Source organism: Protomyctophum parallelum (genome assembly GCF_964188405.1).
Source record: "Protomyctophum parallelum genome assembly, chromosome: 16".
NCBI classification, from domain to species: domain Eukaryota; kingdom Metazoa; phylum Chordata; class Actinopteri; order Myctophiformes; family Myctophidae; genus Protomyctophum; species Protomyctophum parallelum.
The window spans coordinates 5,013,793-5,039,873 of NC_139711.1; the positions used below are offsets into that span (position 1 = coordinate 5,013,793).

At 41.7% G+C, this 26,081-nt stretch overlaps 1 protein-coding gene across 1 annotated transcript in view; it reads left to right on the forward strand.

The window, feature by feature from the left end:
* Positions 1 to 2,398: 2,398 nt before the first annotated feature.
* The window catches only part of gpc3 (glypican 3), a gene marked incomplete at its 5' end in the record, with an annotated part of 172,599 nt that continues 148,916 nt past the window's right edge, over positions 2,399 to 26,081 (forward strand). Inside the window, 2 exons of the mRNA XM_083785742.1 lie at positions 2,399 to 2,561; positions 14,008 to 14,169. Of these exons, the coding sequence (XP_083641868.1) occupies positions 2,399 to 2,561; positions 14,008 to 14,169 (325 nt within the window). The remainder of the gene's footprint in view (positions 2,562 to 14,007; positions 14,170 to 26,081) is intronic.

The window sequence follows — 26,081 nt, forward strand, 5'->3', positions numbered from 1 at the left end:
ACCATACTGTACAGCTACAGTACGTACTGTAGCTGTGTGTGTGAAAACGGGAGGGGTCGGTGAATGGGGATTTTGTGATGTAATTTGCATCACAATATATATATATATATTTGTACAGTAAATATGACAGTTTTTGGATTCGGATGGCAATGTGGTATTCTGGATTTTTTTGTGCATGGAGAGATGTGTGCTAACGGAGTGGTTTGGTAGGAGAAGGCGGTTGGATAAACGGCCCTTTCCATTAGGGTAGAAGGATGTTCTAGTGTAAAGGCTCATACATACTTGATTGATTCGCATAAACATATGTCCTGTGTTAATATGTTGTACCGTAGACCTGGCAGTAACAAAGTGCTCACAGTGCAGATAGTAACTTGTAGATCTACTGCAGTTTGTGCACTTCAAGTACTGTCGGCCTTTACCTCAGTTGTGGTCCTGTTTTGAATATACAATATGTCCCAAAAAGAACATTAAGGTTTTACCCTCAGTTTTACAACTGCAATTGCTTTATAGTCAATTGCAATGCTGTCGACATTAAACATGTTTTTATTTTTTAAATAAAATACATTAAAATAAATAAGTTTACAGTTCAGGTGGGTTTACTCATGGGGAGGTGTAAAGATGGGTTTTACGGGGAGTTTTGATGGTTTGCTTTCAGCTTCTGTACTCTTGTGCTGTGCAAATCCATGCAAAGCTCTCTGTGACTCAGAGTTCAACCAAAGAAGAGATTTACTGAAAGTGTTTTTAAATTAATGATACTATCCAAAGATGCTGAGGCCGGGCGGCGTTTGACATGAGACTGCTGTTTGTCAGATTCACTAAACATGAAGTCATGTTGACTTTCTGTCTTGCTGTTTTCGGGTGGATGACTTCGCAATTTTAATACTGGACAAAAAACTACAAAGAAAAATTGCACAGTATCCATCTGTAATCCGCCAGATGTGGTCAACTCCACCTTTTGCATATTCGATTTTAAATCTCATCTGTATGTAACCCTTTCAGTGAAAATGTAATAAAAGTTTAAAATCTAATTTAGTAGCCTATTTTCATGTCCTAAAAGGACGTCTTCACCATCTTTCAACTATAATCTTCATATAAATGGTCCTCACTAAGGTACAGCTTTGTCTTGTGTGTTGTGTTTGTACCATGGAATTTGATTGGCTGATCAAATGATGATGGTATGATGATAAGAGCGCCTATTATCATTTCACTTCACACAAGTGTGATTTATTTTTTAAACAACATTTTAAAAATATATATTTAGATTTCTATCGCGTCAGCGATGGCTTCCATTATAGCATGGTAACTTTTCAGGAATAGAAAGCCTGCCGATTCTATTAGCTTGATGATGAGTTACTGGAAGACCCGTTTATGAACTGCCCACAGTCCTCCTCTGGGACACAGAGTAGGAGAACATGTTGCTTTTTTTTATCATGGACAATGAACATTATTGAGGACCAATTATATGAACATAGGTTGAAAAGTGGTGAAAAGATGTGACACTGACATGACAATATACATAGTGACCACTAGATGGTAGCATGTTCACTTTTTGGTGACTAGCGCAAGAAATGAAACGTCTAGCAGGTGAGATGATTGTGGAATTAACAGAGCATGCTGATGCTACTGTTCTAAGATCCTTATTGTTTCAGATGAAAGTGTCCTTTATGTTCTCCGTGAAGCGTCAAAGTAAGTTTGTACAGTTCGAGTCAGAGACTAGAGTAGGTCTATATAGCCCGCCATTATGAGATGTTGCCCTTTTAGTTTGTGCTTTCTGCCTTTCTTCCTCCTGCCCCTGTTGATGATAAAAGCACCTGCTGTTCATACACAGCACTGACAGCAGCATGTCCATCAATTCAATATGAACAGTTTCTTCACCCAACTATTGTAGGCTATATACCTCTACTGTAGAATAGCCTAATTGCTACGTGTAGTAGCCTATACCATTTATCTAACAAGTTGTGGGAAAGCACATGCGACAGTAATTCATCCCTTGGCTTTGAGTGTGATCACAGAGGGGCAATGATTCAGTTGAGGTAAATGATTACAGGCTGCCTGTGAATGCGCATAGCTCGACTCCACGTTGTGTGGCGCGCGCTTTGGAGAACGCGCAGCGCAGGATCGACGAGTCTCGTTCAGCTGAGCCAGGGCTATTTGTGAAGTTGCACGCAATCCACAACATTGATTCAAACAGCTCTCTGGGTGGACTTGAGCACTATTCCACTCACCGTCCATCCGAAGCAGACAAACGCACAACAATGATGTTAATCAGAGGAGCGGAGACAGCACCTGCAGTATCGCCTTCTACGCGCAATCACAGGAGGACCCCTCTTTTTTAACTTTTTGACGCGGGGGAAGTTTGATTTCGTCTCTTTTACTCGGTGTTTTGGGGTCGTATGCCATGGTTAGTCTATCCGTGCACGATGCGCTCTTGCTGTGCGTCTTCGTCCAGCTGTTCGGGCTGCCCGGCGGACAGGTATCCGTGCCAAACTGCCACGAGGTGCGGGCTGCGTTCCAGGCTGTACACCCAGGGTCCAAATGGGTCCCCGAAATCCCCGTCCCAGGTAAAGAAAGACAGCCTAACCACTTGACTTGAACCATAGCTACAGCAGATCTAGCATTTTGGCCCAAGATAACCTAGGAGTTCAGAGTTCAACTATTATTTCAAGGCTAAACAATGCAATCCACATAAAGTCACATCATTTTCAAATAGTCTATGGAAAACACAATTTGGTTATTGTTGACTGCACGTTGTCTCTTCATTCGTAGGCTAGCTAGCCCATTAAGAAGAAAGGGTAGTGTTGGCTTCATGCTTGTTAACTTCTGTCATTACTTTTGAAACCAGATGTCAGCTGTTGAGTTGTTGTGGGGTTTTGTTTGTTGGTTTTATGATGATGTGGTGGGAATGGATCCCCCAATTAATTGTTAATTGGATTAGATCTGTTTGTTCCTACATTCTTTAGTGTTACACTCAGGCTCTCCCAAAAACAGCACTCAAACCATAAAGCTTAATTAGAACAGATCAGCTTTTATAGCAACAACACGGAATATTGATGAGAGATAATGGTTTATCTATTCTACAGTAGGCTACAGTTTGGATTGCCCTGAAAACTGTCTTCTCAAATATGCAGTTATTTGAATAACATTAAGAATTATTTAAAGTTGCTATTTCTCAGACTGTTGGAATTCACATCTGGATTTGCATGACTTGAAGGAAAAACAAAAAATGTGTTCAAAAATGTTTTGAACACAAACAACCAAATGATCTAAAACGTGGAAATGTAAAACCTATTCTGCCTGTGCTCTGCAGAATACAGCAGTTTGTAATGATTGTTGATGGAGCCTGTTGCTTTATCACTATCATACAGTCAAATTATCCTACTCAGAACAATCCTATAGGTGTTAAGGGTGGTTGATATTTCTTCATTAAAAGAAAATGTGTTTTTGTTAAGAAGTTACATCTATATTATTATCCTAGTGTCTGTTCAATAACAGGGGGTCCCTCCACATCTTTAGTAGCCTAAACAAAACACATTTTCGGGTCTGAGGTACCAATTGTATCCAATCAGGACAGTAGAGAGAACTCGTACAGGATACAGAAGTGAATTGGTAAAGACGAAACGAAATACTATTGAGCAGACAACAATGGCATTGGAACACCATCAAATTGAAATTGATGAATGCATTCTCTCTCCTAATTGGGTAAAACTGGTGTCCCAATACAGAAACTGTATTTTCTCTTGGCAATGCAGTGAGCAACTCGGACTGGTTTGATGCCTTTATGGTGCAAAGTGCACACAAATGAACAACTGTTTTGATGTGTGCTACATCTTCATCAGGCCATCATCAGGCAGACTCCAGTGCCTATAGTACCTACCATTCTTACAGATGCATAATTTCATTAAATAACTATAACAATGAGTGACCCTATTTAAAATATAGCATAAATTAGCAGATCTACAAGCTCACAACTCGTCGCACATAGTTCTGCTATTAATTATATTACAAAAAAGGTGGGGAAAAAAGTATATTTTTAAAAAGTGCCTGTAATGTCCAAAATAGGGAGGCCAGTTTTAAAGTGATTCATGATTGTATGGTTGCAGAAATAAAACAAATGTCCATATTTGTCCATCTAAAATTAGATCAATCTGCAAAAAATATTCAGAGGTGGAGGAAATATGACCTGAATGTTAGAGGTTAAATGTGAAAGCTAGGGGGTGGCAATTAGCAATCCTCTGGAACCCTAAATTATGCCCATGCTTCTTACCTCCGTTACCATTTTCCTGCTCCTGTGATGGCCTGGAGAGCTAGGCTTGGATATGCCTAGGATGCCGGGATTGAACTAGCCTGGAAAACCAGTCAAATCTGAAAAAATGAAATAAAAATAAAATAATGCCGGTTCATGCCAGACTAATACATAATTATCACCCCTTTAATTTATCCATGTGTAACTCTAAGAGTGTACAAATGTAACCAAATTGACTATTAACCACTTGAACCCCAGAATCCAAATTCTGAGGAGACCATTAGCAAAAATAGCAGGTCTACAAGCTCAGAGATAGAGATCAAAGCGATTTGATGTAGAATAGATGAATAAAAAACGGTCCAAGTGAACTCGGGTCCAGTTTACTATGTGTAGCGACTCAAGTGTCAATTTGTTTAAGGGTCCATTTGGTTACATTTGTTACACTCTCATGGTTAAAATTTCACTTACGACCTGACTGTGAAATGTTCTATTTTTAATGTAGTGCCAGTGAGGGGAAATGGTGCACAGGTGCAGAGATTCATGTTTTTATATGAGCTTCATTCACTCCCACTGGATTTGAAAGCATGCAGAAATAATTCTAAATGTTCTGTGAGCAGATTCCATTCTCCTCATCAGACAGAGAATGATTTAGAAAAACAAACGGGAAATGACCTGCCCCATGTCATGTAAAATCAACATTACATCTGGATATTATTCTCTGGTGACATCTTGTTTTATTGTTTCCTTTGTACTCTTTATGTAACCATGTACTGTCTGTATGTGATAGATCTGTCTGTCTGATGTATCTACCATTTACACTATTTGTTGACTGACTGTTGACTTGCAGTCAGCAAAAGGCAAACAATGGCTGGCATTAGGGAGATAATTGGCCATAGAGCCACCAATTAAACCTTCCAGTCTTTCAATTACCTGAAGAGAAATCTGTATTCCACATCAGTGGTTCCCAAACATTTGCACGTCAAGGACCCCCAAATTGACACTCATTAGCCAGAGGACCCTCATTTGGAAAGATATGCCAAGGACCCCCATAAGAGAAGATTTTTAACCCGTTTTATTTCAAGGACCCTCAGTTTAACATGCATTAGTCTACGGAGCCCCATTTAATGGCATTTCTATCTCTGGGACCCCAATGTACGTATATTGTAAAATCAAAGTTAATTTAACTCTGAGAGTGTACAAATGGAATATGGTTCCATTTGTACAACTCTAAGAGTTACAGACCCATAAGGGTCCATTTGGTTCCTAACTATCATTTAGCTGGGGACCCCCTGGAACTCCCTCAAGGACCCCTATAGGGGCCCCCGGGCCCAATGGGAACCACTGATTTACAGTATAGAACACCTCTGTGCGATGAATGTTGAATGTATGTTCTGCAGGCTTCGTATGTCTTAACCCATTCTGACCTGAGATCAGATTCATACGAGGTTTCCGCCGGACAAACACTGGGTCTGATGAACCCATTCTGACCTGAGATCAGATTCTAAAAATGTCAGTCGTTCTTCGATTTTTTTCAAAAATAGCAGACCTACAAGATCGTATCGCGCCACTCGGTGGCGCGATATGAGCTTGTAGATCTGCTATTTTTAAATAGCTAAAGCATAACATGATGCCGACACCAAAATGGGTTAATTATTATAATAATTAGGCGTCTTAGCAACGTATGCCGATGTCAAAGTAGCTTCTCTGTATATTAATGAGCCTCATGCAAAAAAAAGATTTGGACTTATAATAATGGATCAACAACATTACTCTTATGCAAGCCTGGCCTTATCCTTGTTAACCATATGCAGCACCTTTTTATATATTTTACTCTACTCGTATCAGGAATATTTGGAATATCTGACCTGTTTTTCTTGTTTCTTTCTTTCTATCCCCATTTGTCTTTCTGTTCCTGAAAACTACAAATGATTGTAATGGCTTGTACCTTTTTACACATGTAAACCTGTGATGTGACAATGAAGTTTAACCCTATTGTCCCTATCCTGGGTTGAACATCATAACAAAAATACAGATGTAGCCTATAAGATCACAATGTGTCGCTATTTTTGACAAAGATATTTAATGTAGCGCAAAAACAGGAGTGGTCCTCCTAGTTAGTATAGAGCTCTGGGAAACTGGTCAACAAAGAATATTTAATAAGCTGTTAAATATTCATAGTTATTCATTCTTTGCTGTTAAAATGTCATGTGTATGTTCTCTGGTGTTTTTCATTTGCTATTTATATTACTGGTTGTTGATGTAGCTGGATTATGGCAGCAGATGCATTGAAGCCAATAATAAATATGACTGTGGCTAGTCTCTGAAGTATTTTTATGGATGCGATGACTCGCAACCAAAAGGACAGAACCTTCAGACGGTGAGGGAAAGAATCATATAAACCTGGGAGATCGTATTTAATATTTTCAACTTGTTGGGCTTCATGAAAGCTGTTTTTTCTCTACACACTTATGTAAGTTTTGCACAAAAATAACAGCATCACCTCTTATTATTATTAACTCCAAATTCACTATGTAATCAGTACAATGTCAACTCGCCCTCCTACAGTATATGCTTCATGAAATAATGAATGATTCAATCAATCAATCAATGCTCCTTTATGATTATTTACTGTATTATTATTTAAGGACCACTTCACCACTTTTCAACCTACCTTCATATAATTTGTCTTCCCTAATGTTCATGTTAAAATGCCCAACTCACTTCATGGGAAAGGCTCACTCAACTCGGGTAGACGGTCTGAGAGGGCTCAGGTGTGTGCTAAATTCCGACACTGACGAAGGCCTCTGGTTTGACTGCTGCTGTGGATCCTAACTTCATTAAACAATTACAAGACTCCTACTAATACTGAGAGTTCAGATTATTTTTCCTCTTTCTATACATGTTAAAATAAAATCCCAATTTCTTTTCCTACCCTGTCTCATAGGAGGGCTGTGGGCAGCTCAGAAACCCGTCCACCATTGACATCATTGGTGTGGAATCCAAGCTAATAGAAATCGCAGGCTTTCTAGTCCCGATATGTTGCGATGCGATAATGGAAGCCATCGTTCTCACGATAATACAATTATATATATTTTTTAAATCTTGTTTAAAACTGCCCACAGCCTACAGCCTCCTATGAGACACAGACTGAGTAGAAAAAAATTGTGGTATTTTGTCATTAGTGAGGAGTCAGGACCAATTATATGAAGATAAGTTGAAAAGTCGTGAAGTGGTCCTTTAACAGTTTGCAAAAAAGCACAAAGTTAATACAAATACAATGCTAAAAGGATTGAACCCAAGAAAGGCTTGTTTGCATTGGGGTCCTGAAACATTTAGTGGCATAATATAAACGAATACTAATCAAGCGGTTTTGAAGGAGAGTTCGGCCAAAACCACACCATCGCTAGCCTGACTCCGCCAGATTGCGGCAGTATTGAGTTCACAAGTTCCCTCCTCCTGCCTGGATCTGGTCTCTCAAGCAGAATTGCTAAACCGGAAGCAGCGGGACAAAATGATGATATCTCCATTATAATTTAATAATAACTCACTGCTGCCACCAGCTGGCGGAGTCAGGTTAACTAGTCGCAACTAGTTGCAACGAAACGTAACCCCGTCCCGCCCCACTTGTCCTACACAAGCGCTACATCCGTCCCTCAAATGAACAGTTTGGATTTGGTCACCCTAGTTGCATTGGTGTGGTTTCACTAGGACTAGCGGGTTGAAGTGCTTCTTCCATCACTGGATGGCTGCAGGTTGGTGGAGTTGAATTCTAATAGTTGTACACGTGTTGCCAAAAGCTATACTCAACCTGTTGTTTTCTACCTCCATGCTTCCATCTTCTGTGTGTGTGTGTGTGTGTGTGTGTGTGTGTGTGTGTGTGTGTGTGTGTGTGTGTGTGTGTGTGTGTGTGTGTGTGTGTGTGTGTGTGTGTGTGTGTGTGTGTGTGTGTGTGTGTGTGTGTGTGTGTGTGTGTGTGTGTGTGTGTGTGTGTGTGTGTGTGTGTGTGTGTGTGTGTGTGTGTGTGTGTGTGTGTGTGTGTGTGTGTGTGTGTGTGTGTGTGTGTGTGTGTGTGTGGAGTGGATGCTGTATGCAACTTGTCAAGGTTTCATGGTAACATGGCAGAACATCCTGGTTAAATAAAGGTTACATACACTGGGCAGTAAAATCGAATGTTAATTGGTTTGCCTTCATAATCAAAATTAGTGATTGACCGTTTATGTTTTTTCAATGGCCGATGGTAGATTACTTAAAAAAAGAAATTGCATTATCATATATTTTTATTTTTACAGTAATAATGTGTAACAGTAACCCAAAAATTTGGCCAGCAAGCAGACTAGCAGAGCTGCCCTGTGGTAGTTTTCTCCCACAAATGAACAAATCTAGTTACAGTATGAACCTGTTTACATACTATGTTCGTGGACATAGAAAGCTGTGATCTGTGTTGTAAATTACAGATAGGCAAGTGCGTGCGTGCGTGTGCATAGGGTGAGCCATTCTCTGCCATTCTCACAGAAGTAGCAGAGTAAGCCACCATGGGTTTTTCAGACAACAAACTGGAAACTTGAACTTCTTGTTTCAATACATGAGCTACTGTAGAGCAGAGATGATCACGCACTGCATACGGTCTACTGTTCCGTATTGTTTGTTGGATGCCAACGAAAGACCACCAGATGCTGACCTAATTAGTGTTGGGGTCAGGTTGGCATGGTGTTAGGTCCAATGTCCATGGGTGTCATTAGCGGTTGTGTTTATGCTGCCAATGCCATGAGACATTGAATAACATTGAACAACGCTTGGTCCCTGCAGGGCAGGCGCATCTAATGTGCAGATTAATTTGACCCAGAGCGACGGCTTCTTTCTGTCCAATTAAACACTGGTCTGGCTTTGGTGTGATTTATGCTCTGTTGAAGAAAAAAAAAGTTAGTTTACAAGTAGAGCCTCCGTGTTTGTTTATTGCCTCATTGGTTTATGAAGCCTGCCGACAAACGGAAGATCTATTTCAAGTTTGTGGTTGCAGCTTTCAGAATGTTGTTGCTTCATCAAAACAACAGAAAGTAGAGCAGATTGCAAAACACTAGAAATACAAAGTCAGTTGTAATACCCTGCAGCTAGTGATATTAATAATACTATATCTTATGTTAGTTAAAAATGGTCTTATCTGTATTCCATTTATGCTTATCGTTTGTGGAAAGTGTCACTAGGTTCCTCTGCCCTGGAGAGAGAGCCATGGATCCCCACATGCCTTAGTAGGTGATGGATAATTTATGCTCATAATGAACATACTTTAGCATATTCTATATCTTAACACAAGCTGTTTATTCCCCACTGTCTCCATTATTAAAGTTGCATGCTGATAGCTTCCTAATTGGTGCTGAGAAACTGAGAGACACGTTTGTGAGATTGGAGACTCAGAGCTTGTTAAATATGCGAACATAGGTCTCTCTCTCTCTCTCTCTCTCTCTCTCTCTCTCTCTGTCTCTCAATTTCTGTCTCCCCCCTCTCTCTCTCTCTCTCCCCCCCCCCTCTCTCTCCCCCCCCCCCCTCTCTCTCTCTCTCTCTCTCTCTCTCTCTCTCTCTCTGTGTGTGTGTGTCTCTGAACAAGAGAAACAGCAATTCAGGCTTTGAACGTGGAGGCTGTGTCAACCGTAGGGCAATCAATGCATTTGAATCTAGCTTGTTAAAGGCATTTAAGGATCTTGAAAAAGCTATTGTGTGTGTCGACCGGCCCGTCCAATAACCACAGAGTATTGACTGAACACACACAGTGATTTAATACCAGCTATCACCTTGAACCTTAATGTACACAGAGTAAATTTACATCTAAATTGCACTTTAGTCCATGCTGTGTCTCCATCTGTTTGACCACCAGGACAGCTTTAACAAGACTGGGTCAAAACCCAGTATGGCTGGGGCTTGTATGGCCAATGTGTGAAATTTGTGGGAGGGATAGAGTGACTTTGATGTGGATTTCTGCATAATCATAATAATGTTTTCCAGTCATATCTTGCAATGTTTGATTTCTGAAAGAGAAATCTGTAAGTAATTGTTGTAACTATTGTAATTGTCTGTTGACTATTCATACTCTTCATTTGTGGATGTGTGTTGTTTTTCTAAGAGTCAGTGTCTTGTCAGAGTGATTGTTATTTTGGGTGATTTAACTGTGCACTCTCTCTCCCTCATGCCCTCTGGCACACAGAGAGCTGCATTTCTCTCCTACCCATTTTAGATGTAGCAAATAATGAACGGATGGTTTGCCGCCTCTTCAACTTTAGTTAACGTTAGCTGTCCTGTCAGAGACGCTGCTTTATTTAGAGTGTGTCATATTGTTTTGTTGGCATAACCTCATGGGAAACCATTACTCTGCCCAATCCTTCGCTTATTCCTCAGTGCTCCGAACTTGCCTAATGGAAATTCATTCATCATCTGCAAAACGTGCAAACAGGCAGATGAAACTGTCTGTTTTGCAGGAGGTAATTGCTAAATTCCTCCCTACCTTCTCCCCTTTCCCCTCCACAGACACACACCTCTGTGCTCTGGCCTCACTGACAGCTTAATAATTTTGCCTCTGTCTGGAGTCTGAAATTAACTTGATTGTATCTGTCAGGAATCCTTTGTATTTATTGATTTAAGATATTAAGCCTGCCAGTATACATACAGGAAAGCCCCTGTGACACTTTTATTAGTAGTATACCTCACTGTCATTACATGCCTAAGATAAGATCTAAATTATACCTCGTCGTATCACTCGCCCCAAAACTGATGAAAATTGGTCATTTTCGGAAAAATCAACCCTGTCTTTATCGCCGTTTAATATTCACAATTTCACATACACAACACTACCAAGTATGAATTGTCATAATTCTGTAACATTGACCACATTCCTGGTTCTTCTGAAACAACAAGGGATGTTCTCCTGCTCATCTGCTACTGTAGCTATACAGTATGTGTCTGTTCTCTCCACACTGCAGTTTTATCACCACCTCCAAGACATAAACCCATGATGGAAATAACATTTGCTTTTAATTTGACATTAACTCCCCCACCAATTAACTCTAATCGCTGTATATTATTGATTTATTTATTTCTTGACAGCAATTAACCTTTCTGTGGCAGTAGGGCTTATAAACTACTATCTTTCCCTTCCTCCATGTAATACATTTGGTCTCAATTCAGTACTAATCTTCATTTCGCAAGTTGCCAAGTGATTAGTTATTATCTAACCTCGCTGGAATAGACCTTTCGTTTTCACAGAAGCTATATTGGCATAAATAGTTCCTTCACAGATGTTACCAGTGATATTAATTAAGGTTCTGTACATTTTGTGTAGTGTAAGTATTTCCAGGGAGCCAACTTGCATAAAGCAGCGCACTGACTCTGTTTGACCTGAATGGAACACAGCCATTAATTAGTAACATTGGAATAAAACACCTGACACTGTACTATTATGTCAACATGGCTGCCGTGAAAAAGGTGTGTTAGGTAAATCTCCCAAAGACTGAAATTCAATTTCCCTAGGGGAATCTGTGACGGCTGCTTAAAGTTGGGGTACCATTAATATTCTTATGCAGGCAAAATTTACAATTTGTAATTCTGCTTTAAGTAGCCTGTGAGGGGTCAAACTAGGGGTTATTCATGATTCTGAATCCATTGCAAGCAAAAAACACTCCTTGGGCTAAAAACGTCCATAGCAACCAGGTCATCGCATTTGTGATGACCTGGAAGTGAAACATTTCTGACTATATAGGGATCCTTGGTATAAAATCTTTTCAAACGGGGTCCATGGCCCAATACATATCAATTTGGGTGTCCATGACATAAAAAGGTTTGAGAACAGTTGCTATAGATAGACAGTGGGTCTGACCTCATCAAACAAGTACTGTCTTCTACATTCATCCCCGCTCTCTACCAACCCCTCCCTCCACGTCTTCTCGGTAAGCGGGATGTGAGTGACTCACACAGCCTCTTGATATTTGTTTACTTGTGGTTCTGCTTTCCTTGTCATTGACACTTCCTGGGTACAGGAAGTGACAGGTCCCAAACATCTACACTGACGCATTCCATTCTGGATGGCTTCTACTCAATATTTAACTTTTTAACATCCTCACCAGGAGATGAGATCGAGGGTGAAGGATCTCAGCTCTATTTTTTGTGTTTTAAACATTACATTCTTGTGTGTCCTATTTCCGTCTGACAGCTGCCTGCTGTCGGAGCGATGATGTGGGAATCAGTTTTAATGCGGCAATCCGTAACTTTCATATCCTGCGCGGTGTTCGAAACCGGGTCCCCCACACAAGCGGCAAGCGTTTTTACTCTTGGGCTAATACAGAATATAACATACTCTACCATACAGACTGCATGGTCAAAATAATGTTCTATTTATACACAGAAGCCAAAGCTTTGGATTGCAACTTTGTTTTAAATATATTTTAATTTGTTTGTTGATATCACGCTTCATCTGGTATTATTATTCATATGGTTTACTTATTATTACTAAGTATCTATTTACGGTAATGGTGAGACATTAGTTTATCTACTTGTTATGCTTGGTATTGTCCTTCGCTTTATCTCGCAAAGAAAGAAAATCCCGTGTTTGATTTGCTGCTTTTGCTTTTGATCGTCCTTGTCCTTGAAGGTACTGAATTCACAAAGTGTAAGCTATATCTCTGCCTCAATTCTAAAATGTTCCCGAAAATGAAATAATACACATCAGCCCACCACTGTATCTGTAAAAGCATTGTCCTTCCTCTTTGTGTTTAGGTTATGTCGGATAAATCAAATCATAAATCAAAAGACAGTCTCACTCTTTTGATTACAGAGTCAAGTTGAAAGACTTGACTCATGTTACAGAGTGCAGTCAGTGTAAAAACATCTTTCACTTCATATCACATCGCACGGTCTTGTGAGGCACGCAATGAACTCGCGGGCACACACAGACACACACACACACACACACACACACACACACACACACACACACACACACACACACACACACACACACACACTCACACGATGATTTGGTGCTCCATTACTCTTACCGCATAGTATACGGTAGACTACCTAACCCAATGCGTGATAGCTGTCAGTTTCATATAAATCACTGGAGGAGCACTTTCAACACACACACACACACACACACACACACACACACACACACACACACACAAACTTATATGTGATGTATTTTATTTCTGTTTTTGTTTTTATCAAATACTTGGTGTAACTTCTGTGTGGGAAGTGAACGTGATATTGTTTATTTATGTTGTTGGTGTCTTATAATCCCGTAAGGGATGGGTCTTAACGACAAGACACGGTAATAAAAATTCACTCACACACACACACACACTCACACACACACACACACACACACACACACACACACACACACACACACACACACACACACACACACACAAAAGTGTTTAAAAATACAAGGTACCTTTGTTAAATATAAAATGTATATATTTAAATAATATTTCATCACCAAATGTATGAACAAATCTGAACTAATGGGTGTAGAAGTGTGGTGCAGGGGGAGAAAGATTCAAATGAAGTGTTGAGGCCAGGTGGTGCCCAGCTGCACCGAAAATATAGAGGAACTACAAACACCATTGCAACACTTGAGATGAGATGTGAAATCGTAGACGTGCTATAGTTTCACGGAATGTTCTCCCCAGCATTAGGTGACGCTGTAGGGACCAATGTGGTTCTTACAATTGTATCTTCATTCCTGGTGCTAATCATGACGTCTGTCTGTCTGTCAGGTACAGACCTGCAGGTGTGTCAAACTAAAGGACCTAGCTGCTGCTCCAGGAAGATGGAGGAGAGGCTCCAGACGGCGGCCCGCGGCCACATGGAGTCTGGCCTGCAGAGCATCAGCGCTCCGCTCAAACTGCTCATCATCCAGAACGCTGCCATCTTCCAGGGTAGGCAATATCACTCACAGGACTCTACATCCTTTTTATCCACGTAAATGTAAACCTCATATGGTTGACCGCAGTGTTGTTTTCCTCGACTACCTTTTTTCACTGGCGAAAACTACATGAAAACGAAATGAAAACTATGATGACTGAGACTAAATATATTGACAATTTTGCCAACAAGTAAAAACTAGACTCAAAATGTTATAGGGAGGGACTAGTGGAGAAGAGATCCAGTAGGACTAAAAGACAAGTCATTTTATGTTTGGTTGCGCTCAGATGTTGCGCTCTTAAAATAGCAGATCTACAAGTTCAACGTTATGACGCATTGTGTGAATCTCAATCAGGTACCTGATTCCTTTTTATGAATGGAAGTAAAAAATCACATTATTAGTTGCAGGAAAATGTAATGTTACAGCGACTGTAGTACAATACGATATAGCCTCAAATGTGTCAGTCATCCACACACTTCATACGCACGCACGCACACACACACACACACACACACACACACACACACGCACGCACGCACGCACGCACGCACGCACGCGCGCACACACACATCAGATCATTAAGAATTCCTAATGCCTCACCTATTTGCCATTTGTCATCCCATTGTCATTCATCACTTTAGGATGAAAGTGATCACTTAGTGGTTCCATTATGTATTGGCATATACCTTACATATTGGTATATACAGCACCTTACCGTCCTACATAAGTTGTATCTTTGCTTAAGTACTATAAGCTCACATCGCATCCCTACAATGAAATGTTTGAACTTTCTTCGTTTATGACTTGCCCAAAATTGGGATGCCATATTGAAAGTGGTTAAATCATGCGAAGAAAATAATAAACTGTATAATCATAAACTTCATTCTTACTGGACTTTTCAAAAGAAACTGCTTTCTAGAAGAAAAAATAACTGAATATAAATAAAGTACAATAAACTTGTGCTTTATATAGCTTGTGGCTAGTTCATTCAGGCTTATGAGCGAATGGGCCAGAAATGGGCCAGAAATATTTGAGAAATAGTTGTATCAGGGAAAAGTTAAATGCACGCAAAAAAATCACACCCGTGTGAACTGATTGGTGCAACTCCCCTCTCTCTCTCTCTCTCTCTCTCTCTCATTTGCAGGCAACAGTGCAGCACTATCTCACTCTATGTTTCTGGCACAACAGCGCCCCTACTGGTGCTAATAGTGTACTAATGGTGCTCATAGCCACATAGGTGCATGGGTGGGTGAACCAACACATAGGCGGGTGAACACGGACATTGCTGTTCCTTGGAGTGGTTGCACCACTCAATAATAGAGAAACAAAATAATTGCAAGGGGAATAAATGGTGGGTGTTACGACCTTGAAGGAGTCTATATAAAGCGTCGACTAAAATGAAAGAAAACAACTAAAGAAAGTATCTCTTGTATCGGTGTGTCCTGAGAGATGCTGTCAATATCCAATATCAGTCTCATTTTCTTTCTTCGTCATTTTCATTTTTCCTTCATATCCAAGGGGAGTTTTATATAGTCTCCAGGCGGGGTGGGCAGGTATATTAGATTAGATTTGATGTGCGTGCGTGCGTGCGTGCGTGCGCTTGCGTAAGTGTGTGCGCCGGGGGCACTGGCAAGCAAGTCCAGGTGAGGTGGATCAAGTATTTGGGGCGTTTGTGTTCATTAAGGAGCCTTAATAGCAGAGGGGATGAAACTGGCACTGCCCTTGGCCTTCTTGAATTTAGAGGCGCCATATCTCCTGCCCGAGGGCAGGACCTCGAAGCAGGTGCTGAGGGTATGAGTTAAGGGGCCCTCGCGATCTTTCCCGCTTTCTTCACTGTCCTCTGGTCGTAGAGATGCTGAAGGGTGGAGCACCGAATCCCACATAGTTTACTTTAGACCCCACGTGGGTTTACCCTCCGCAGCTTAGCCTTGTTGGACTCGTCTCTGAGAGCCCCCTGTACCAAGCCAGAAAAGAACAGGTAAGGAGGCTCTCTATATGGCAGATGTAAAAGCTGGGAAGGATGTGGGGGGCCGGCCGGGGCAACGTCCATAACGCTTTCTTCTAAATTGACAATATTTGAATAAGTGTTTTAATTTGATTATTCTTTAGATTATTTTCTTCATATTTTGTATTGCGATCGTGTAGCCATTTGTGCAGAATACACGTTTGTGTTCACTGTCTCGTGGCTTCCACTTGAAGTGAGAAGTACTATACGGTGGGCCCACAGGACCAAGCTTTCCAGTGGGTACACACACGGGTCGGCGCCAGACACAACCCCGCCCTGACATGCCAATTAAAGACTCCCAAGTTTTAAGGGGGACAGTTCGCTCCACTCAATTGTTGTTGCCACTGTTGCTTGGTTGCACATTCCTGGAAGAGCTTCAATTGCTAATTGCTTTAGCATTGGGCTTCGGAGACCCGCTGTTCAAATCCCTTGGACATCCTCCTGGTCTTATCTCTCCCTATGTCTCTCTCTTTCTCTGGATCTCTCTCTGTCTTTCTTTCTTTCTTTCTTTCTTTCTTTCTTTCTTTCTTTCTATGCTTCTCTCTCTGTCTCTTTCTCTCCCTCGTTCTGCTTTTGTATTTCTTCTCTCGGGACTTGAGTGAATGTCTTGTTTGCAATCTTCTTTACTCCATCTTTTTATTACTTAGTACTCACTTTGAGATCAAAGGGCTCTCTCTTTCTCCCTCCCTCTCTCTCTCTCTCTCTCTCTCTCTCTCTCTCTCTCTCTCTTCTCCCTCTCTCTTTCTCTCCCTCTCTCTTTCTCTCCCTCTCTCTCTCTCTGTCCCACTCTCTCTTTCTCCCTCTCTCTTTCTCCCCCCCCCCCCTCTCTCTCTCTCTCTCTCTCTCTCTCTCTCTCTCTCTCTCCACCAGTAGTGCTCGACACTCAAGCCCCAGTATCAGGACTTTCACCTTTTTTTTAGGTTATTTTCTTTTTTTTTAGAAAAGAATAACGATTCAACCCCCTTCTATGTATTTATTTATTTGACATGATGTGCTGTTTTTCATTAGGCGTTTCTTTGAGATTTAATACCAGGAAATAGGTGAGGCATTAGGAATTCTTAATGATCTGAGGCGCTGGCGGGGGATGTGTCAAATGCCATTTGACAATCTAATGATCCTTGCACTCTGAGCTCTTTACAGTAAAACATCAGAGAGATATCTAATGAATAACCCATTCTGACCGGGCACCCATTTTGGTGTCAGCATCATGTTATGCTTTAGCTATTTAAAAATAGCAGATCTACAAGCTCATATCGCGCCACCGAGTGGCGCGATACGAGCTTGTAGGTCTGCTATTTTTTGAAAAATCGAAGAACGACTGACATTTTTTAGAATCTGATCTCAGGTCAGAATGGGTTCATCAGACCAGTGTGTGTCCGGCGGAAACCTCGTATGAATCTGATCTCAGGTCAGAATGGGATAAGACACAACATACAGACTAGCAGATTTCATTTGGATCCACATGAGCTGGATCATAACACTCCTCAGTGATTGGATAGCCCCGCTGTTGTCAATTTAGGTTGAAAATGAGAATCTATCAACCTGATGGTGGTGGATTTATTTTTGCGAATTTACATCATTACAGTGTGTGTCTGAGCAAATTGGCTATTTTTGTGCTAACACTAAACATTAACCCATTCTGACCTGAGATCAGATTCATACGAGGTTTCCGCCGGACACACGCTGGTCTGACGAACCCATTCTGACCTGAGATCAGATTCTAAAAATGCCAGTCGCTCTTCGATTTTTCAAAAATAGCAGACCTACAAGCTCGTATCGCGCCACTCGGTGGCGCGATATGAGCTTGTAGATCTGCTATTTTTCAATAGCTAAAGCATAACATGATGCTGACACCAAAATGGGTGCCCGTTCAGAATGGGTTAAATGCCATTGACAATGACTGTAGAATGTACGTGATATGTAGACGAGCAAATCTGTATTTTTGTTAAATTCCCATTGACAATGAATGGAGAATTTACGTCATATGTGTCTTGAGCAAATCGACATGTTAAGTCATGATGATATACGATGATAATAGACCACAGATGTGGTGCCAGCGTTTCTGGAGAAACGAGAAAAAAAACAAAAGCGTAAAATGACGTCTTGGCACAGGGGTTTTTACTGCTTAAAACGTAACCAAACGTTCCTGGCACAGATTGGGTTAAATGCCGTTGACAATGAATGAAACCTTTTACGTCACGGCTGTCGGTATGTCGGTGGAAGCCCTTGGCCAATAAGGGACCACCATTCTTGGTAGGACGTAACTAAGGTATGTTTCAAGGTTGGTATAAGGCCACTCATTGATTAGAGACCCCTCATTTCACACAGGTGTGATTTTGTGTGTGTATATATATGTACCTTTATTGAAAAAGGATATCCCCTTGAGATGCATCATCTCGTTTTCGAGGGGGTCCAGCAACATACATCAAATACAGAGCAATACAATAGACAGAAACGTTACAACAAGTACATTCATGCATACATTACAAAACAAAAAACAGAAAAGCTCTCCCAAGCTGGCCGCTCCCATCCCACCTAATCACCCAGAAAATAAGGGGCTTAATGCATCATGGTATAATGGACATAGTTCATAAAATAAAAATAAAAAATGCTTTAGTGTCATTTTAGATAGATACTCAGAGTGATAATATAACAAAGTGTGATTAGATAGATATATAGATATACAATTACAAACGTGCACATGCATAGATCACAATTTTACAGTATATTTGCAGGTTAAAGTGTAAAAAACAAAAAACAAAAAGAAAAAACAAACTGAGGCATATCAGAAGCAAGTGTGTGTGTGTGTGTGTGTGTGTGTGTGTGTGTGTGTGTGTGCATGCGTGTACACACACTTCAGTGAAGTGATGTGTCGTGTTTTACTGTAAATGTATTGCTGCATTGTCTATATTGTCTTGATGACATTAGACACTTTACTTGAGGGTTACATACGGTAATTATCCTACATCTAAGAGGCACGTGTTAGTACTCAACTATTTTAAAGATTATTAATGAAACGACAACATATATTTGCCTATTAAGCCCTTTTTTGATCTACAAGCTCACAAATGCGTTGTGAGCTTTGCAACAGAGTATTTCAACACTGTGGCATCGCTACTTTTACTTAAGTAAAACAAATTGGCAGTGCTTATTCCTACCACTGCACTGGGACGCCCAGGCTGCGCGTCACCCTGTGCTGGATGCCCATCACCAAATGCAATCTGTGGAAATGAGAAGCTGATCATGGGCGTGCTGTGAATTTAATATCCCAAATTATAGTGGCGATGTTGTGTACATCAGTGTGAGCGGTGCAGCGGCGCGAGGCTAATATCGTATGTTGTTATGAAGTGTTTTTGACTGAATCACCGAAGGCACGAGCAGATGCTGAACCAGAGAGGCACATTAAAAAGCTCATCAGTTTACTATATGTGGCTCCGTTCGATAAAACGCACTGTGCGTGTGTGCGTGCGTGCGAGCAGTTCTGAGCACACACATAAGTGTGTATACTGTATATATAATGTGAGAATCATATAGCAGAAGTGAGTGCATCCAACTGGTGCATCTCAGAGGCAGGACAGGTTACAGGAGGAAAGGAGGCACTGGAGCAACTCAAGACAGTTTAAGCCCTTATTTTATTATCGGGGCGCAAGTAAAAAAGCGACAAACGTTTCGATGTATCAGTCACATGTTCGTCACAGTTTAAGCCCTTATTTTATTATCAGGGCGACAACATTTCGATGTTCTTCGTCACCCCGACGAAGATGTGACGTCGCTTTTTTACTTGCAACCTGATAAATAAAATAAGGACATAAACTGTCTGAATTGCTCCTCTCTCTCTCTCTCTCTCTACGTCGTCCTCAGACGAGCCCTCCATCAGCGTCTCCAGTCATCTCGGTTCTCCGTACATCTGGCCAGCTCATTTGTGCTTTCTGCGCCAGCATCCCTCTTTAGTATGTCCACATATAGGTAGGTGTGGGACGTCCTCTCGATCGATGCCCGTGTGTTGGTTCACACAGTACGAGCTTTTTGGCCGGGAGTTCTTGGTGTCGGTGGCAGTGGCCAGCTAGTCTCCAGCTAGTGCTCCAGTGCCTCCTTTCCTCATATATATATATAAGCCACTTGTAACCCCCTCCCTAACACACACACATGCACACACACGCACGCACGCACGCACGCACGCACGCACGCACGCACGCACGCACGCACGCACGCACGCGCGCGCACACAAACACAACACATTGCACGGAGCATTTCCCTGTTAGCCTCTGCAGTCAGTGCCCCTGCTAAATGCAGCTGAACCCCATTAAAAATAATCTTGGGGGAAAGAAACACCTAATCAGTGGATATGTTATGGAACGGGTGTGTCCATCTGTATGACTGACAGCTCTAATACCTGTCTGTTCCCATGGTGACGTGAGGCTTCACAGCAGCAGTGACGTGTTGAGAAGAGAACATGGTCAATGTTAAGACCAATTACACCCGTGGAGGGAAACTTTGAACCCCTCAGACAATCATGGTTTCCTTCCATGCCACTGCCTGCCTGTATTCTCAATGTGATGTCAGCCGCAGTTGTCATACAGAATCTATAATGTGTCTCAGTCCCGCCCCCTTTCATGACGACGCCAGGCTCAGGAAATGAATCCCAATTCATTTTTCCCATAGACATTTCAAAAGGTATTTATTTAAAGACGGTTACGCCGCGGACAAAGCCAACTCGAGTCGTGACAACTCATGACAACAAACACAATATTTTTGGACCAAACAGATAATTCCAAAGAAGAAAAACAACAAAACCTGTTGTAACCTGCCGTTTTTTTGTTCTTTCTAATTATTTGTTAGGCCCATTTTTCTTTGTTTGTTGTCATGATTTGTCACGACAAGAGTTGGCTTTGTCCGCGGCGTAAACGTCTTTAAATAAATACTTTTTGAAATGTCTGAGGAAAATGAACGGAGAATCATTTCCTGGGCCCTGGTAGGGGGCGGGACTGCGACGCTAGTCTATAGTGTCCTGTACCTTTATCACAATCTGTGCTGAAACGAGAAAATCTCCTGAACAGCTATTGTACCCCACCTGTGCCATAACGAGATGACGAGATTTGATTAATTGGCATTAATCCATAATAAAATAAATAAATAAATAAATGCGAATCCGATGTGCACGTGCGCGCACGCTTATTACCGGTACTCCCTTTTCTGCTCCATATGAGCCAAAGTCCGGTGTTTGGAAGGTCATATATTCCCTGTTCTTACATCGCATGGACCAAAACAACTTCCAAAGTGAAGCCAGTACGGGGCGGGCTTTTAAAATGTTTTACATAGATTATCAACAAGTTCCACATTATTTTACGACAATCGACAATACAATCTCCTGGCGCTTTCACATTGTGATGTGTATATTATTTTTGACCAACGTGATTCAATTCATTCAATATTAATATTCGCAAAAAAGAAACAGAAAAGACATCCTCTCACCTTTTAACCACATCGGGTGATCTAGAGGAGCAATGTCAACCCCATAGACATAAAAAAAAAAAAAAAAAATTGTGGCACTATCTCTTTGAGTGTTCTATTGAAATATCTTATAGGGTTTCATTTGTATGTGTTGTTGTTTGGGCCCTTAGATTGTTTGTGAAAAACCCAAACTGTAGCAGAGTGGGGCTGCAGGCACATTTGTGCTAACTGGTTGTTGTAGTGACGCCTGTGTAGAACAAGGGCCCACAAATGAGCCTCTTTTTAGCTGCAGTGCACAAACCCTGGAGAGAGATCCCACTACCTCTCTGTCTCCTCAGCTTCATCACGCCCCATTGCTTTGCTCCACCCTGGTGAGAAACCTTCTGGCACCCTAAGGATCGGCCGCAGCCCAGAGGGGAGTCAAGCACACATCAAACTAGAGCATCCATTTAATAAACATGAGAGGACTGGACTGCCTGGATTGCTTATAAAGTAGGAGTTTTAAAAGGAATATGTGGGGAAGTGAGTTATGAGAGGCTACATGGGAGTCTGTGTGATAGCTACTTACTTCTTGCCTCTGAAGAAAGTGGGACAGCCAGCCTAGTATCCCTGTAATAACTCATTGAGTCTATAGAACGTTGGCACAGTAGGGTGCTGAGGACCAAGTCTGAGGTGGACTACTTTCAGGCTGAATGAAGAATATTGTTGCCGTGGAGTGGAATCGTTGCATGTCCAAAATCGTTACTTTTCAGAAAAATGAAAAATAACCTGTGTTCCAATGGATCCAATTGAGTTATTATTTAGCCTGTAAATACCTTTCATTGGTTAAAAAGGTTGTAAAACCCACTGACAGGCGAATGTAAAAAGTAGCTATTAGCCAAGCTATAATATTAATATAATATTATTGTCTATTTCTGTTACTTTAGCATGACACTATTGTATGATGAAGTATACCCAATTACCCAAAAAGAAAAGAAGAAACTAAACCGTTTAAATATGCAGATACAAGGTTTCCACTTTCCACCCGATAGCAACACACTAGGCTTCACTCTTTGCACCTGGGACTGTGCTCAGTAAATGACGGGAGAGATTGGAAAAAAGCTTGAGTGGACGCTCATATCTTTCTAATCAAACTAAACTAAACAAACACACAGAATTTCTATTTGGACTCTCGGCCTGCAGCCGAAGCCGTGGGAGGGAAAAACACAGAATTTAACCATTCTCCAAAATCAAGAGCACGAATAAATCTACTGTTGTGTCCTTGAGTTTCTCATACCTCGTTCCTAGCGGGCTAACAAATTAACATCTCATTAGCAGTCCAAAAAAAAATAAGCCTTCCTTCCTTCTCGATGGGTTTTAATTACCCTGAGTGTATACGGAATCAGACCAGCAGACCCCCTCCCCCCCCCCCCCCCCCCCCCCCCCCCTGTGGCCCGCATGGAGGCGGAGGCGCGTTTGACCTTGAGAAAAGACGTCGCCCTCGTTTGTCTTTCCGATAGTGCTGAATGGACATTTGCGATGGCAGCGGCCCAAATGAGATGAGGCAGGAGGCCTCCTCGACGCGATGATGCCGGACCTGGCAGGACGTTCAATCCAGCGAAGCCGATAATCAAAGTCAGAGCTCGCTGCTCTAAACATCCAGGCCTCGTCTCTCGCTCGTTAGCCATCCGCTCAATGTTAAGTCCCCCAGACGTCTGTCCTGACCGGACCTGCCTGCATCTGAACCCCTCACGTTGCGATGCATTGTGTGACCTGCTATAAGTTGTTAATGACTTGATATATTGCACCGTGCCGTTCACTGAAATAGCAGTTCTATACAAGCTCACAACACGGCACAGCGCAACGGTAAGTAAAAAGTTCAATGTGAAGTATTAAAAAAATAATTCAAATAGAAATAACTGTGATATGCGTTCTTGTATACAAATTGTATATTGCGGTGGGGAGGAAGGGTTGGCTGACCCGATAACTCAGACCCAATAGTGGTTTAGCGTCCTGCTGTGAGATGTCTCAACTTGTTTACTCGCTTGCCTGAGGCTAATCTAATAACTTAATGACGGGTGGAGGCATTGTGCTGCTTCCAGTGCATGGGGGCCTTCCTTCGTGCGTCGTTTAGCAGGGAAGATGGGAGATGCCAGGCCGTTAGTACACCACGTCTTTCTCCATCAAGTTGTAATTAGGTTTGAATTTAATCGCGGCGTTTTATTATTATTATGCCTCACTTATTAGTTTTGGTCGTAATGAGATTTTCCAGGTCTCTTCCTGAACAATGCTGGCGCTGCAAACTGTGGTTGCAGAATGAGTGTAATCATGTGAGGAGTTGGTTCTGTGGTCTCTGGCGCTGGCGCTGGCCGGAAAAGTTAAGTGTGTGTCTTTGAACTGCGGTGCCGAAGTGTGTCGCCCTACAGTATAATATGGTAAGTATACAGTATGTTGAGGTTCTAGACCAGTGGCTTTCAACCATTTTCTTTCTTTTTTTTTTTTTTTATCCCACGATTTTGTAACCCAGTTTTCTTTTCACCCAGTGCCAATTATCTAATGTAATCCTGGGCGCTACACTTCCTCTGCCAACCTGGGGGGGCAGCGGACTGACCTCATGCCCCCTTCTATGCATGAGGAGTCCAAGCTGCTTTCAACCATTTTCATATCGAGGCCCATTACTTATTCAGCATTTGAGCCACAGACCACCATCTGACGAGACTTATCTTTAATTAAATCAATTAATTAAATGAAGTAATAAAGATGTTTAACCCATTTTGAGCGGAAACCCCTTTTGGTGTTACATACATTATGGTATAATTGAGAGCATAAAATGAAACCAAATGGACCCGTATAACAGTTAAAGTTAAGGGTCCATTTGGTTACTAACTCTCCATCATTTAACTGGGGACCACCCGGAACGTCCTCAAGGACCACTGGTGGTCCCCGGACCACTGGTTGAAAACCACTGTTCTAGACGTACATATTAAATGTCCTCATTTTTCAAAACGCAACAAAACAAGATATTTCCTTGCTTGGTAATGAAATGCTCTTTTTCAGTCTATGGTCCAGCTGCAGAGACGGCAGTAAATCAGCGGGGCACAGCAGGTGCTCCGAGGGTTTGATTAGGCAGTTATCAAGAAATAACACGCTGCTGAATTTGGCGATTGACCAATCGGAATCAAGCATTCAACCAAGCCGTGTAATAATGGTCTGTAACTCTCAAACAGTTATGAGGGTCCGTGGTCTATCTAAAGCATACCAAAACTAGGCGTTAAATTAAGTTGGACACCATTGCTTTAAGTTAAAAGTGATGCAGCATGTATATGGGTGTACGGTATATGGATCCCTCACATGTTTGATTGATTGAAATATTTATTAACAGTTTGCTGAATTACTGTTAACTGTGAGTGGACGACCCAATTAAGCATTACACTTGTTTACAAGAGGGTCCACCATGTTCAATTCATCAAAACATTTAGAGACGTACAAATAGACATAATAGTCAAAGAACAGAACAGGATTTCATCATAAAGGAGGTAAAAAGGGAAAAGAAACTTCAGATTTTACGGGGACCAGTTTCGAATTGCAGCCGTCCGTAGGTGCCCTTTGAGAGCGGTTTTGAAGGAGTCAAGGGATTTGCATGTCTTAATGACTGTTGGTAGGGCGTTCCACATTTTGGTGGCATAGGAGCGAAAATAATTTAGTCCCTCGTTTGTGCCGAATCTGGGTAGTGGGTTGTACATGGTTCGTTGCACTCCCTCTGGTGTTGTGGGTGTGGACTTCGTTAACATTAAGGAAGCATCTAGACAGGTACATGGGTATCTTGGTGGTGTATCGAATCTTGTGGACCGGACCCATTGCAAGATGCTGTACTCTGTCGTCGACCCGTCGTACTATGAATAACGCAGCCATCTCCCAGCATGCACTGGTAGATGGCTACGGAGTTCGGATATAGAACCCGTATAAGTAGGACTGTAAGAATCTGTGTCACTTTATTATATATTCATTGTTATTTCTGTATTTGGGCCCTGACTATCTTCCCAGGTGGGCCTTGAGTTACAAAATGTTAAGAACCACTGGTCTAGGACGAGCGCCATCAGCTGCAGCTGGTGCATCGCAGCCGGACGTCATCGCTTGCATGCCTGATGGAACCCATGATTTAATATTGTCTTAAATTGTTTGTAATATAATATTTCTTCACATATGCTGTTATACTTTTTGTAATATTTCATGTCCGAGATCTGTTATTAGGTCTTGTTTTTATAGCATGGCCAGCAGACAGCCGTGTACTGGAGACATTATGTTTTCGGGTTGTCGTGATGACACTTGACACTGGGGGCTGTATTTTGCGTGTCTTAAGTACCAGGTCTTATTCCCTAACTTGAGTAAACTAAAGACCTGGAGGCGTGATCAATGCCATTTGGCTATTCTGAGTGGCCAAAGATCATTGATCACGCCTCCAGGTCTTTAGTTTACTCAAGTTAAGTAAT